This window comes from Phymastichus coffea, unplaced genomic scaffold (assembly GCF_024137745.1).
Source record: "Phymastichus coffea isolate CEN01 unplaced genomic scaffold, Cenicafe_Pcof_1.1 PCOF00028, whole genome shotgun sequence".
In the NCBI taxonomy this organism is placed as follows: Eukaryota; Metazoa; Arthropoda; class Insecta; order Hymenoptera; family Eulophidae; genus Phymastichus; species Phymastichus coffea.
The window spans coordinates 469971-486885 of NW_026706839.1; the positions used below are offsets into that span (position 1 = coordinate 469971).

General features: G+C 32.2%; 1 protein-coding gene across 3 annotated transcripts in view; it reads left to right on the plus strand.

Moving 5' to 3' along the window:
* LOC131662923 (ras-related protein Rab-23) overlaps window positions 1–16363 on the plus strand; it is a 30470-nt gene extending 14107 nt beyond the window's left edge. The window contains exons 4-6 of one of the 3 annotated variants that reach the window (XM_058932922.1): window positions 9102–9181; window positions 9322–9509; window positions 15495–16363. In XM_058932922.1, the coding sequence (XP_058788905.1) occupies window positions 9102–9181; window positions 9322–9509; window positions 15495–15625 (399 nt within the window). In that variant the 3' untranslated portion in view covers window positions 15626–16363. Of the gene's footprint in view, window positions 1–9101; window positions 9182–9321; window positions 12561–15494 lie in introns of those variants that run through there. The other 2 variants (XM_058932924.1, XM_058932921.1) reach the window with 2 other exon arrangements.
* Window positions 16364–16915: the final 552 nt, after the last annotated feature.

Sequence of the window (16915 nt, forward strand, 5' to 3'; positions counted from 1 at the left end):
CCGTATGGAATACAAACTCGCTGTTAACACCAACCGATCGTTCGAAGAAACTTAAGAATTTTAACGTTTTCTCGCAGTGATGTGCAGTGGCCGTTAAAGTTGCAAGCAATATCTCAACAAGTTTCAGTCTCCAGTATAAAATGAAGCCATAGTTTTTTACTTCAAAAAAGATGCAAATGAAATTTTGTTTTCTTTTATTCAATGGCACTGATTATCGTTGCAGTCATAAATAAAACTGAAATGCCTATTCCAAATATGGCTGATTTTCAGTCTATTGGTGTACTAATTATTTGCCGGTGTCAAGAAAGCTACAGGTATTTTAATGGAACATACCGGCAACTGATGGAAATCTTGCTAACAATGTATATTATGTTTTAGTAATTACTATAAAAATGTAAGAAATTTATTTTAACTTTGCTAGTATTGGTAAACGATAATTTGAATTTAATAACATTTTATTCAACAAAATATTTGATGCAGTCTGCATTCATCAATAGTTAAAGAATTTGCATTCATGTATTTGAATTACCTTAGTTATTCTTCTCAAATTTTGGTTGCATAATATGGAAATCAAACTATTTAATTTATGAAAAATAAATGTTCAGACATTTCTTCAACACTTTCTCCATATGTTATGAAAATAAAAAAGACATATATCAATTATATCAATTCAACGCTTATAACTTCACAATTTGTATCAAAATTGTGTAAAAAAAATAAATATAAATAAAAATATTATCTATTTTACATTCTATAGAAGTTCATTTTGTAACTACGAAATATAAGTCTCTGTTAAATAATGATTGATAATCCGAAGAATAGTAGCATAAGTTTACTCAAAAATTAAAAAATGCTTGCAATTAATTGGAAATGTATTAATGATTAAATACGTTACAGAAATTTTAACTGGCTTTTGCATGTTCTTACATTCTCTATCGGTACGTTGACAGTAGATTAAGAATAAGTCTATCTTGAATCAGTTAAATCAGCGCTTTATGAGATTTAAAAATAGAAAATGAAGTTTAGATTAATTTTGTTTTATATACCAGCATTTATTATTGCCACTGCTATTTCACATGGCGATTTAAAATAAAATCATGAACCTGCTGTTTCTGCGAATAATTTTTTGACGGCAAAGCTATAAATTACAAAATGATGTAAAATTAGTCAAAATATCTACAGCATCTAGCTGGTGTTTAAGTATTCAAGTATTAATATTGATATATCGAGTCTGTTAAAAAAATATACAGTGTTGTAAACTACATCATCTAAAAATCTTATAAGGAACAGATAAATGTGAATGGATCTACATTTACAAGTTACAATGAAGTTTTTATCATACTTCTAAAAATATTGACAAGCTATGTAAAAAAGTTGTTTCCATCAAGAATAATGATAGATGAATTATTGATGGAAATGAATAACTATAAAAACAAAGATATTAACAAAGATATTGCACATAATGAATAATGGTATTATGAAGAAACTTTCCACATATATTCAAAGACACTTGATTCTTCTCTCATTCCTTTCCAGACAATCTGATCGAACGTATCTTTAATCAGAAGTTATATTAGTACTTTTCCTAAACGTTGTGTGCAACGAAATGAAGTACAGCTTAGTTTTATTCTGCACACTGACGCTGCTGATTGCTTTCATATCAGCAGATGAAAGTACAACTCAAGAGTCAATAAAATTAACTACTTTTCCAGTACAGTATTCTATAATCAAAATGGTCGCTCGATGTCAGGAAGGTTATAAACTTTTAAATGGGGATTGCCGAAAAATCTTATGAAAAAATTGCTACAGCATGGTGAGCAATGAAAAATAAAGTCAATCTGTTATGTTAATTATATTCGGAAATAATTATATGAATTCAAAAGCAATATATTTATTGAAAAACTTAATGTAATGCTTATTGAATAAACAGATAAAGAATTTGTTTTCTTGTTAATTCATACACTTATATTTGAAATTATCTTTACTACACTATTGATTTATATGAATATATATTACCCGTAAAATAATAACATTTACGTTGCACTATTTAAAAAATAAAGTAGAGAGATAGCGAGAAAGACAGAGATTTGCATGAACGATACAAATAGAACGTGGATGATTTCTTTTTATCGTCATTTGTCTATTGAATAAACAAAATCAAAATTGTAAATATATAAAAAACATTTTCGTGAGTGTATGATATTACCACGATCTAAAATATTAAAAACAGTTTTAGTTTTCCTTATTGATATAACAAATAAAATTAATCTACTAAAATATATTTTTTAACTTTAAATTTCCTTATAAAATGTAAGTAAAAACATAATTATACATTAGCTGTAACAATAGTATATGTCGTACAAAGATTTATGCGAAAGCTAGGAAAGAAACATTTATATCAGAAGCAAAGTTTACATATTTTAGATAAACATTCCCATCAAGCCACTCATTAGTTTAACAATTATTATCCGTTAAATCATTACGTTGTGTGCAAAAGTTATGTAAAACAGTAAATGAAATAAAATTAGTTAGAAAAATTAACAATATATAATAACCTACTAATAATATAAGGATATAATGTAATATAAACGATAAAGATATAATTGATACATTATTTGTATAGAAAAATGACTTGTGTTGGTGAAATTATTTTCTACCGTTGATACAAATAGAGCAAAAAAAAGGTAAATTTCAAATAGCTTCGATTCACTATTACTTTTTTATTTTAAAACTTTCCAAAACATCTCTTTAAAAATGTACAATGCACAGACAAATGCGCTAAAGAAGATGTTGTCGATCGTATTTTTTCACTTTATTTTTCTTTACGATTTTTTTCCTGTCTGCAGAAACAGATAAACATAGAAAACTCTTATAATTGAATATTAATGATCCAAAGATTAATTACAGATAAGACTAAGGTCTACTTGAATATCAGAAAACTCTTGTCATTAATCAGTGATATATTTGTCACTATACACTTCGCATAAATTCCAGTTTAACTACGCATGTTCTTGCATTCTCTTTAAGTACTTCGGTAGTGCATCAAGTCGCGTAAGTTTACCTCGAATCAGTGAATGAAGTGCTTTATATAATAAAAATTAAGTGTCGCAAAATGAAGTTCATAATAGTTTTGGTTTATATACTGACGTTGATTATGGTTACTACGATGGCACATAATGATTTGAGAGATAAATTCAGTAACAGGCCTGTCATTGTAGGAAATCCTCGATGTCAGGAAGGCTATAAATTCAAAGATGGACAATGTAGACGAGTGCAGAATCAATAAGAATATTATAGGTCCGAATTCCGGAGTTCCAGTGAAGTTTTGCTCGTTATTATAAAAAAGAAATTACAAACTAGAATTAGCAACTACTGCAAACGAATGATGATAGTTGTTACATCAATTACTCGTTGAAAATGGATAGTTTTTTAAACAAAGATATTGCAAATAATGAATAGTAATACAATGAAATTGTCCATATATCTTCAAAGATACTTGCTTTTGTTCATACTTTCTCTCACTAAGTTAAAGCTACAAAAAGATTCACAACAAAGTTGTCTTCGATCAGAACTTGTAGTATTAGCTAACAAGAATACAATTCAAGAAGTTTAAATAATACATTGTGAGGATGTCATACAAATAGTTGAAAAGTAACAAGCTTTTAAATCGAGATTATATAAAAATTTTTGTAAAAAAGTGAAGTTTTATGATATTGTGAACCATGTAAAAATAAAGTAAATTTGTTACAACATCAAATGTTTTAGAAAGTAATGATTTGAATTTGAAGTTGTTCATTTATTGATAAACGTAATGTAATATTGAATGAATAAACAAATAAAGAATCTATATATTTGTGTTTGAAATTACCTTGGTTATATATATATAACTTATAACATTAAGAATGTATCAATCAAAAACAGCTTCTGCAATATTTGTATAATGAAAAACGATGTATGGAAGTTTCATAAATTTTTTTTTAAATTTAATTATATTTCTTACTTTTATGTAAAGAAAGTTAGTAGTAAAATATAAGCTTTAACTATATATACTGACTTGTTATAACATTAGTAATACAATTGAAATAAATGCTTTTGTAAAATTAATAAAATATTTGATTGACTACTGTGATAATACGTAAGTGCTGCCACGTTGGAGGTATAGCTAAAAGATATGCTGATTAAAAATATATCTCACAATGGCATTTGCAGTGGTATACAGCGAATAAAGTTTTTACAACCAAATGTTATAAAAGACAATCTCCGGTGTCCTAAAGGACAGCAATAAGTATATCTAATATTTCTATACTTATAATAAAAAACGGTATGGATACTGTACGTCAACCTCATAATAAAAGATTAGTTGTACCTGTAGTTTTTTCATTTAATAAGTTAGCTAATATCTTTCAATTTGTTGGCTTTTGTTCATTTCTGAAGGAATGTGCAACATTTTGAAACGATCACGAATATTGAATTAAAAAAAAACGTATAAATAAAAGTGAAATGTAATTTTTTAAATATTTATGTAAAACTTTGAAAGCAGATGATTTAAGTGTAGAAAAGGCACACGAAGTAAAGTTTAAAAATCATCTAAAAAGTTCATGTATCAGTAATCGTTTACAATTTTTTCATGGGAACGTAAATCTAATGATATTTCTAATTGTAACTATTGAGCCGATGGTGTACTCATCGATGACCTTCTTGTGGGAAGAACTTATATTGAAAGTTCTGTATACATCCATAATACCTCAAAAAATAAATATATCCAGGTGGAAAAGTATCTTTTTATTTACTTTAGAATTATCCTAAAAAATCGTTGCACATTTATTACACATAATATTATACCTTATAAATACGTCAACATCGGATGGTTATTATAGAGTCTGAGTGAATCTCTCATTAGTTATGGATTCGAAACCAAGTATAAACCAGTTCCCTGCGACTTATCGGAAGTATATTCATACGGTTCGTCAACGTAAGCGAGGCAATCGAAATTGTTATTGTATTAGTTTTTAATTAAAAACACTTCGTAAACGTAATTTGATGATCATTCCTCGGAATCATTACAGTTCTATTTGTGACAATTTCCATGCAAACAGTTAGAAAACACTGTGAATGATGTGCCGAAAAAAATATGTTGCCCAATCGCATAATCAAATTAGAAGACGCTTTCTATGAGTCCATTAGAATAAGTTAAGCTAACGAGAAAACTTGATTATGCAATATCATTCGAAGCCCATCACGTATATTATCTTTCTTTCTCAATCAATATGCGATGCATTCTCATTTCCTGTTCTTTTACGATTCGCATAAAAGCAGCGTTGCTTACCAATCCGCTTCTATTCAATGCTACAATCTTGAGCGTTTAATAATATCCTTGTAAGTGCAAAGAATATCAGTGTAATAAGTGACGATATCACGATGAAACATATCCGGATACTGTTGTTTTTATTGCTGCTGATGATTGCCGATGGGTCGACGTATAGATTTGGTGGCGGAGGCCATCATATTATTCATGCTAATTCTCGTCATGGTAATAATAAAACGCAGTGTCCAGAGGGGCAGCGCTTCAAGGAAGGCAGCTGTAGGAAAATCGTTTAATTCGTCCGGCAGCACGATAATATAAGTCAATATTTACATATGTATATTTGCCACACTTTATTGAATATATACGTCTACTAGTTATAAAATATGGTTTTTATTACCTATTTTGTGTATAATCTTGCGTTTTTGTAGTTGCATGCATGGTGTACGCAACAAACATTCGTTACGAAAAAAATTAATTTTTTAGCTACTTGTATAAATTAACGCATGCATAGCTTTTTTGACATCGATTATTATTAAAAAAAATTGCCAGTTTTCTTTCTTTCAATTTTGGTAGAAAAAAATTGTTTCGAGTGAAAAAAATCAATGGTTTGGTATCTGTTTTCAAATTTTCCATTGTCGAAAACACGATTAAGATTGCCATGATCAATATAATAATTGTTTTTTTAACCGTATTGATTAGTACGTTGATGACGCATATCTGGATCAGTGCAGAAAATTTAGATCGGTAAGAAGAGAAATTGTACGCATATTTTATATTAAAAAGTCGACAAACGAAACACTCCTCTCGCTTTTTATTAATTACTTTGATGACGTACAAGTTTCCCGATTTACGTATAAAATCTACATCTTCTCTCAAGTGTCCTTCATTTTCTACCTCAAGTAAGTCCAGTGAACATATCAGGTTTTTTTTCGGCTTATAGGTGAAGTCATAGCGTTTGTTAGTGCAGGTCAGATGAAATTCGTTTGGAAATTATTTCTTATGCTCGTAATCATGACGATCGCAGAATCGGCAGAAGGAAAAAACTACAACGCAACAGTGGTAGAAAAAACAGTGTATTATAAATTTCCGAAGCATGACTTCATAAAGATTCTGCGATCCACATTCTGCGTGTCCCAAAGGATACGGAATGATAAGAAAGGAATGTAAAAAAATGGTTTAAACTTTTGAAGTGGTGATAATAATAGCGAAAAAATCATTCGTCTTGTGCCCAGATGATTGTCGTTAAATAAATTTGAGTGAAGGAAGAAACGTCTTTTTTTCCTATATTTTCCTTATTGAAAAAGTATCGTGTTTTGCTGAAAGAAATCACTTGGCCTCGACGCACATTTCAATGACAAACGAATATACATTTGTACAATTTCGATCAATAAATCAATTTTCAATAAATTTAATTTATAACATTTCTATATAAACATAACGAAATTTGCCTCGCAGAAAGGATTAAAATTTATATCATATCGTATATCGCCTAGCACTTATTTCGATGCTGCTTTCATAAGTTGGGTTTTTACATTTTATTCGCGGGAATTTTTTTCACAGAACTAATACTTTACAGTTGATGTATTGATTACCCGGAAACTCTGCACGCTAATTTTCTTGTTAAACACGATACGATGATATCGATATACATACGAAGGCATACAAGTAAGCCCGAAGCATTAGTGCTGAAAGCAAGTCGTTAAAGTGAAATAAATATAATTATGAAGAAAATCCTCGCGGTAAATGCATGGCTTGAGAAAAGGCGAATGCGCGATGTAGAAGCGAATTCAAATAGAAATACAAGAAGCAATGCAAATGGTCGTTGCTCATGATTGTCGGACTTCTACTCACGTTGCTATCTACGTCAGCTCAGAGAGATTTCAATAAAGAAGATATCATAATCGGAAAGGAGCAATGCCCTGGGGCTTACCGGTAAATTGGAAAGATGTGCCGAAAAATTATTCGGCAGCGTTGGCTTTTTCGGGGAATTCAAGATGCTCAACTTGAACCAATAATCCTTTTTGTAATATCAATTATTTTGAGCGACTAGATTTTTCAAACTGGCAACACGCCTGCGGTAAAGGTTTTTTTCATTTTAAATTATACATTGTTCGTATAGTGCTGAAAGAGTCGTCATTTGATTAATAGTTGAAAACAGTCGTAAAAATAAGTGTTTATCAAAACTTTTCCTTAAAGCCTATTATTGAGAGAAGCAAAACCATGGAAAAATGCTAAGTTGTTCTCTGAGTTTGCTGTTTTAATCTGCAATTAATTTTGTTTTCCGGAAGCTTGTAATTTATGATATTAGGAAAATCATTGCAAATTCAAAGTAACGTTACAAAAAAAAACAGTATAGACAGACGGAGGTATGTATAAGAAGGTTTGACTATAAGATTCTAACTTAGTTTTAAGAAACCACTCGAGTAGTACGGTAGTTTTGAATGCTCGTATTACGGAATTTCGTTTAAAGGCACGAAGGTAACGTTGCAATGCTGTGATTTACAAATTGCGAAAGCATTTTCAGAAAATTGCGATTAATTGTACGGTTACTTTGAGATACACAGATAGCGTCCAAATGTCGAGCAGATGGATGTTCCCGATATTGCTGGGGATTATGTTGATGCTGCTCTTCGCATCAGCCGAAAACGATTTTCACAAGACAGACGTGATAAAAGGGCAGCCACGTTGTCAAGACGGCTATCGTTATATCGATGGAACGTGTCGTAGAATTGCTAAAAGCGGATAGAATAAATCTTTCGCATGTGTAAAACAATTGTTTCCTTGCCATTTAATCCTGGATAACTGTTCCTTTCATTTTTTTTCTTTCAAAGAAACAAAAATTAAATGCTAAATTGCGACAATTATTCCCTTTCGGTGCGTGTTTCTCTCCTACGGTTATAAAATTGACGGAAAAGTCACTCTAAAAATCATTCGTCATGTGAGCGATTCACCAACGTTATTGGCCGTGCCAAGCGCATACACCCAAGCAATCATAAGGACATAAACTCTTCGGTAAAAACGCAAGCATGTACCGGCGAAAACGAGTAAGCGACTGATGGGAAGTGTCTCCGTCTCGCGTATACGCGCGAGGACGTCGTAATCTCGGAGAGTCTGAAGTACGAGCGCGACGACTGGAAGTTCTGGTCTGGGAAGCACGCGCATACATGCAGAGGCGTGTCGTTCGGCAAAATTACCTCGTAATCTTCCTCTCTCTCTCTCTCTCTCTCTACCCGAAGTTGATTAATGATCTGCCTGCTTCTTCTCCTCGAGCGTTCGCGGCGGCGGTGGCGGCGGCGCTGTTATCACGCGTAATGTTTCCGTAACGCCGGTAATTGCATTACCGTAATGGAATTACGCGATGGATGCTGCGAGACGGCATAGCTGGAGCGTTCATTCGTTCGGTGAATGTACGCAGAAGTTGGCGTTCAACGATCAGAAAGTCATAAAATTCGCCACAAAACTTGCCCATAATTCATTTGACAGCAATTGTTATTATTTGCACTTGAAAATGATTCGTACTGTTAAATATTACGTTGCGTAGCTATTCGGGAACGACCTTCATTAAGCATATCGCGTGCAAAGAACAAATACGTATCTGAGAACGTCAATATTTGTTATATATACATTCGCAAGATGCTTCTTTCGTATACGTCTTCAAAATTATTGATACATTTTGCCCATAAGCGAAGCAAAGAAAAAAGACGTGCCGCGACGATTTACAATCGAGATATTTACAATCATGCCAAGGAAAAGTGAAAAATGTCAATTGCAATAATCACGTTTGTCGTACTTCCAGGTGGAGAATGAGTGCGGCGAAATTCCAACGGTCCTAGTGCAGAACAAAATGGACTTGGTCGATCAATGCGTCATCGATCCGTGAGTAATACCGATTATTCTCTCTCGCGTATGACAACCCTGAATTCCGTAATTGTCTTGTTTCTTTTATTTGGAGCGTAACAAAGCCAAAGTCTCGTTGGCGAAGCACCTTGATTAACGACTTTCCACGCGCTTTTTAGAGACGAGGCTGAACGGCTGAGCCGAGCGTTAGGCTGCAAGCTCCTGCGCACCTCCGTTAAAGAGGATATCGGGGTGATGGGTGTGTTCCGTCATCTTGCCTCGAGATGTATCTGCGAGATGCGACGCTACGACGAGGAAGACGACTTCAGACTGTACACCACGGTGCCGAGAACTGCTTCCGTTATAAGTATGCCTCGCAAGTGTTTGCGCGATGGCGGCAGAGCCATTATTTCACCTTCGAAGCGGAGTCGTGCAGCATCGGAAAAAGCGCAACGCGCGAATTTCAAAGGCCGAGAGAAGCCTAGCGCCAACGCGGTCGCGCAGTCGATCGAGCGCACACGCCCGTTCGGTCGAACACCAATGCTATCGAAGCTACGCGGTACCGCTGTACTGTTAATCCCGTCTTTCAATTAATTCTCGCGCTTGCCTGCTTCGCCGCGAGCGCACGCGCATCCACAATTACGTTATTTCGATTACGCGCGAGCCAAGACGAAAAGAAACGCTTCGGAAACTCGATATTCAATGCCACCGTTACGATCTACGAGATGCATCTCTTGCCAACAGGTTTTAAACTTGAAATCGCGACGGACTTGCATGCATAAAGCGCATCGCGTATTATTGAGTGTGAAACGATATCGAACGGTCTCGAGCGTCCCCCGGTTCGAGAACTCAGTTTAGATAAGAATGTCCCATCCGTGCATAATCGATTTCTAAAAGATTACTCTATCGTAAATCGCCATTATCAGAGCAATAACAGTTTGTGCGGCACGAACGTTATTACCAAGCTTCTACCGGCGAACCGAGTAACGTAATTTAATGCTCGGTAGCTCGCCTCGCGCCAGCGTATATAATTTCTCATTGTGATTAATCATGAAATCGGGTTTTTTTGCAATCTTTCCGCTTACGTATATGTATAATTCAATTACACATACGTATCTAGTTTGTTGATTTCGTGATTTTCAGTTCAGTTCAGTACATCAAGAAACTACGTTAGCCTGTCGAGCTAAACCTATAATTACTTTTAATAATTAAACGGCTAGTTATTTCACGTTGTCGACATATCGTAATTTTTTTATGCTGAATCACATGTACGAAAATCAACGAAATTTCTTGGTAGTCCTCGGTATTAATTCCATCAATACCAAGAGAGTAGAAGTCAACTTTGCGCTAACTCGTTCGCAACGGTCATCAAACAGTATTTCAATTACTACAAAAAATAAACTCACGATGCACTGCCATCAATGTAAAAGGCCGCGAATAAAGGTACAAAAATGTCTCCGCAATTCTCCGTGGCACAAACTTGTGGAAACAACAAGAAGCGCGTGACTCGTGTAACTGTAATGGAAAAGAAAATGTATACGCAAGCGAGCTTTTTTTTCGTGGAGCACGCGATCACTTTTTTTTTGTGCAAAGTAAACGTGGCCTGATAAAATTAGCCAAAGTACCATATTTTAGATTCGTATCTTTCTATTGGCGTTGAAAATCGTTTCCCTCGAACTTACAAACATGAAATACGAGAGCTTTTTAACGAACGCAGGTATTATAAATTTTTCACGAGCGATCACAATGAATTAAAAGCTCGGAAACAACTGTATAACTGTGATAAAATATTAGCGATCGAACAACGCAGGCGTTTCATTTATTCAATGCGCAATAATGTTTTCAAAGAAAAATGATTACGCGCACACGCTTAATTTAGACATGTACCTTTGACCTTTCTCTTATATACTTGACCAAGAAATTGCTGCATAGATACGGTACGTGAATTTAATGCTAATTTATTCGCAAATAATTTCTCGCTTAATAGCTCAATGTGCAGACGTTAGGCCACGGGCGATGATAAACGTGCACAATTTTTACACACACAACCCCGAAATAGTACAGTTGCGCTAAAACGCAGAGTCTACTAGCAAATCAATCGATATTTCGCTGTTAATATTTATTTATTCAGAGTAAACTGTAAACGCGCTGTTTTGTGTGCGACTGAACACATTGCCCCTTGGGTTGTAAACGCGCATCCCCGGCAAAAATTATCATTGCAAATTCTCAGTTGTTCCCTAATTATGTTTTACGATGCTGTAGGATCAATTCGTCTCTAAATGAAATCGCTAATGAACCGGTAATTACTATTCCAGAACTTCCTTCGAGTGTATTCTAAATTTTCTTGCGAGGAACAATCCAAACTTGCATATCGAAGGATCAAATTGAAAGAGCTAATTATCTTGTTGAATATATAGAAAATAATTGCACTGTGCGTAATAAATTCGAGAACCAACCTCGTATCAACAAACTCGCTCTGTCGCATCAACCTTTTGTTCTGCAGCCAATTCATTTCGCACGTGTACAGTTTGCGCAAAGCGCATTATCGTATATATATCCACAAACAGGCAATGCAGTTGGTCACGCGAGGCGCCTCACCCTTTAATTATCAGATGGACAGTAGACGCGCCACGCTGCACGAATTTCTCAAAGAACTGGGCCATCGAAAGATTGCATTTGCCGCGCAAGAAAGCCTTTGTCGTTATTATTACTATACTTGGCGGAAGCGACTCTAGCATGCATTACCAGTGTCCGGTTTTATCAAGCTGCTTTTTTCTTGTTATTTATTTATTTATTTATTTTGTTGTTGTTATTTTTACTTATTTTTTGTTACACTAATTGATTTCTAGTCTCTGCAGAAAAATTTAATTTTATGGCCTTGAAGAATATTTTGTTCATTATCTAAAAAGTGAAAAAGAATTGTTCAACTAGAAAAAGACTAGACTTTATATAATATAAAATCATATAATTATTTCAAATATTTTTGGAACAAATAATACGAAAATTATTTAAATGCTCTGCATCACGATAGACGATTTTTATTACCTTTCATTTTAACGAACGGTGATCATTTGTAAATATAACCAGTAGGGTTTCTATGTTTATTTAATTCAATGCTAGAAATATGCAGGTGACTTTTATTATTTTTCAAGATAACTTTTAGAAAATGTGTTATGTAATACTTTTATATTCCGAACTTTATTTTTATTTTTAGATGTTTATTCTCACGAATTATTATTACAAATTATAATTTAATAAAAAATAGATATTTCCTATAACAAGTTTTCTCTAAAGATTTGTATATAATTCACGACTTAATAATTATCAATTCCTCATTGATAGCCACATATTGTACGTACAGCAGCGTTACCGCTGCAACATTTTTTTCAGGATTCCCCGTCGGAAATAATTTTGTATTAAATTATAATAAATAGAAATTATCAGTTAGTAACATTTGCTAACAGTTATTTATAATTTATAAGCGTTTATAAACATCAGATTTTTTACACATATAACAATTATAAAGATATATTTTCTGCTAAAAAACTGTTATTAAATGATTATTAAAATTATTATTTGATAATTATTAATTATTAAATAATAAGTTTTTTCAGTTACTAACGGTTATTTACATTTTTATTCACTGAAACAAATTTATTTTGAAAAATAGTAAATGCAAATAACTATAAATAACTGCAAATAACAGTGATCATCAATTATCTATTGGAATAAAAAACTAGTAACTATTATTTGCAGTTAATAGTGACTATTAATTTGCCAGTACCACATATGAAAAAATTACTTATAAACGAAAAAAATTAAATGACAATAATAATATATAAGTGATTAAAATATTTCTTAATTATCAGATATGATAATTAACTATTCATTACAGTTATAAACAATTATTTACATTTTTTAAATTGATTAAAAAACTGTTCATAACTGCTATTAATAGCAAATTTTTTTATGATAAAAAGGTGCATTTTCGAAATTGTCTATAACTATTGGAACTGTATATTATTATTACTGATATACTAGAATATATTATTACTATTTCTAATATATTAGAAAAAAAACTGTTAATAACTGTTATACGTATCTAAAATCTGACGTTTCTAAACTATTTTAAACTGCAAGTAACTGCGTGCTACAGTTTTACGTAAAAATTATTTCCAACAAGGTCTTTAGATATTATTGATTACATTGAATGGGATAATTTCTAGGGACCCTGAGAAAAAATTTTCGAGTGGCAACGCTGATTTACAATAAGCGACATTGTGACATTTCAACAAGTATTATTTGTATTGGTACTAACAAATGTAACTAGATACTTCTAAAGGCCCTCGTACGCGCGCGTATGCGCATATGAGGCGAGGGCCTAAGGCCCCGGTCCCATACGTACGGATGCGGACACCCTTGCGAAGACAGCCCGACAAACATGTAATGTAAAAAAAGAAAATCATCATATCTTATTTATTTTTAATTGTACATGATAGAAAACTAGTTATTTTTAATTGTACCATTTTAATTTTGCCAAAAATTAGCAACAAAGGGTATTGAATATTTGCCTTCAATATATTGCCTTTGGAAGGAAAATATTTAAAAAATGAAATGGCAGAAAAATTGTACCTTCTGTAAATTAAATTGTACCATCCGTAAAATAGCATAAATTTACTTAGAAAATAAATAATATGAAAACAACCAATTGACTTCATGCGCACAGTGTACTTCCGGATACGTTACTCATAATAAATGTCAATTGGTTGTTTTCATATTATTTATTTTCTAAGTAAATTTATGCTATTTTACGGATGGTACAATTTAATTTACAGAAGGTACAATTTTTCTGCCATTTCATTTTTTAAATATTTTCCTTCCAAAGGCAATATATTGAAGGCAAATATTCAATACCCTTTGTTGCTAATTTTTGGCAAAATTAAAATGGTACAATTAAAAATAACTAGTTTTTTATCATGTACAATTAAAAATAAATAAGATATGATGATTTTCTTTTTTTACATTATATGTTTGTCGGGCTGTCTTCGCGAGGGTGATGCGGACGGATACGGACGCGAATCGCAACTCTAGTAACATCACTAAAAATATATTTAGTTCGATTATTTAGTACCAACACTACCGGTAGTGAGCAAAAGTAACTGTTGTTTAAAACTGTAACGCCGAACGTACCACATTTAATGTAACGCCTATCTAACCTTTACATTATTGCAGTCTATAAGATGGCAAATGATAGAGAATTGATAGACTTTCAACTACAATTAGTGGAATTAGGCCTTAATTTTATGGAAGTACTTTAATATATGAGAAGAAGAAAATATATATAAATGATATGTATTAATCATTCCAAAATCCTTTTTTTACATTAGCATACTCATCAATAAGCAATATTCATGAAAATTTGAAAAGTAAATTGTAGACCTGACATTTGAACATTAAATGTGGTACGTTCGGCGTTACAGTTTTAAACAACAGTTACTTTTGCTCACTACCGGTAGTGTTGATACTAAATAATCGAACTAAATATATTTTTAGTGATGTTACTAGAGTTGCGATTCGCGTCCGTATCCGTCCGCATTCATACGTAGCTATGGGACCGGGGCCTAAGTGATTCTACCGGAGTCATGGGCATTCATACGGAAGCATATATATATGCATACGTATTTAGGCCTTAAAGAACTTTCCAAAATTAGGTGTTTGTCACAATATGGGGCGAAAAATATTGCCAATAAACTGATTTTACTCCAAGAACTGTCCATAGCTCTCTCTAATTGTAAAGTATGCAATGAAGTATTAAGCCACACGTTTATTTATCAATTTTATCGTGATTACTGTTTCGCACATGAAATAAACTTACTTGATCTTCTTTCACGTTATTGTTATAAAAGCGTTTTACCAAAAAAAAATTTATTTTTGAGAATGAAATGAAAGTATCATTATGGTAATGTTTCGCGTCGAAAAAAGTTGTGATGGATTTTAAAGATGTTTAACGTAAAGAATCTATAATATCAAGAAACCGATTGTATAACATTAAACATCGGTGAAAAATATTAAAAATTAAAAGGTCGGTGAAAGAGACCCTATATAAGTTCGATAAGCGTGCGTTGCGAAAGTTGTCAGATAGAATACTCGCATTTAAATTCCATATAGTCCATTACTCTGTTCAAAATGTTATCGACGTTACACGTGGAAACTGTTTGTAGTATTTGATTACATAACTGTAAATTAATTACTACAATATGTATATTATAAAAATTAAATCCAAAATATAAAATGGAACTTCATTGGAATAGTTTTAAAGCAAGTGTAACTTACGAACTATTTTTTATTTCAGGTGCTTTCAGTCCAAACGGATCGATACTCGGTCGCAATACGGGTAACGGGACGATTGTACTTCGAGCAACTGGTAAAATGAGGCACCACAAGAAGAAAAACTTTGTTAAAAACGCTTGTCGACTACTTTAGCGTTGCTTTGGCTTAACGGCAAAATTCAAAAAATTCTTGTTTGTCAATAATGTGACATAAGCGAATGAATTTTTAATAATAAGAAACGACGAATGATTTTTAAAGAGACTTACAACTTTTATAAATACGCGTATAAGTTGTGTAAATACTCGGAATATATTTTTGTTCCACAGCCGATTATTATGTATAATTAAGTAATTCAACATCATGAAAAAATGGACACATTTTGCCTCGAGTTATTAATATTTTTTCAATGAAATGAACTGAGTGTGCCAATTTTCAGCGTTGAATAATTTTCTTGAATGATTTATTTGATTTAAAAAAAAGTCTTGTACTCTACGCATTTCAAAAAAAATGTGTAAATATGTAAATATACGTTGCTTTAGATCTACCTGAAGTTAAAATTATTTGAAACAAGTTATGCGATAAAAGTTTTTCAATTTTCCACCACATATGATTATGTATTTAGATGCTTATTGTTCTTATAAGTGTAGGTGTAATGACTAAGATTTGTACGATTTTGAGTGCATGTTTTTTTTATTTACGTAAAGAACAATAGCGTTTGTGGCATATAATGTCCAGTTATTAACCAAATACATTTAGTCAACTATAAAATCACTGTTATAAGTAATTGGTTCAAATACGGATTTCCGTAACTAATCTATACGACTGAAACAATATATGTACTGGAAAACATACTGATTTTAAATTATAACTTTGGAAATAAAATATACATGATAAGCATATAATCATATTTCATTTTCTTTTATAAATTGATATGTAATACATTATTGTTGGTATCTAAATGCAAAGAGTAGAGAATTTTTAAACGGGATTAAGAAATTTTCATGTTATTAACTTCTCCACTTTCAACGGAATTTCGTTCTATAAATAAAAATTAGTGAATATTAAATGTGAGATTGATTGAATTTCTCACTGTTAATAACAATAAATACACAACTGTTGCTTTCAAGTAATCTAAAGGTAATCTACTTTTCATAGGAGCTTTAATATATTTTCAACTTTTAATTTATTACACATTTCTGCCAAACAATTTAAAAACTGTGCATTCAATACTTATCAGCAGCTCTTAAAAGTTCTGCTGACTATCAATCTAAATGTCGAACTCTTTCATATTATACACATCTTAAAAATTCTTCAGTAACATTACTATCAAAATCCGTAATTTTCAAGAATCTTTTTTTTTCCTCATTTCCTTACTGTATAAAATACTGTGCCATTAACATTCAATATATTTTTTTATACTTTAAATTCTTTTCTAAATGTCAT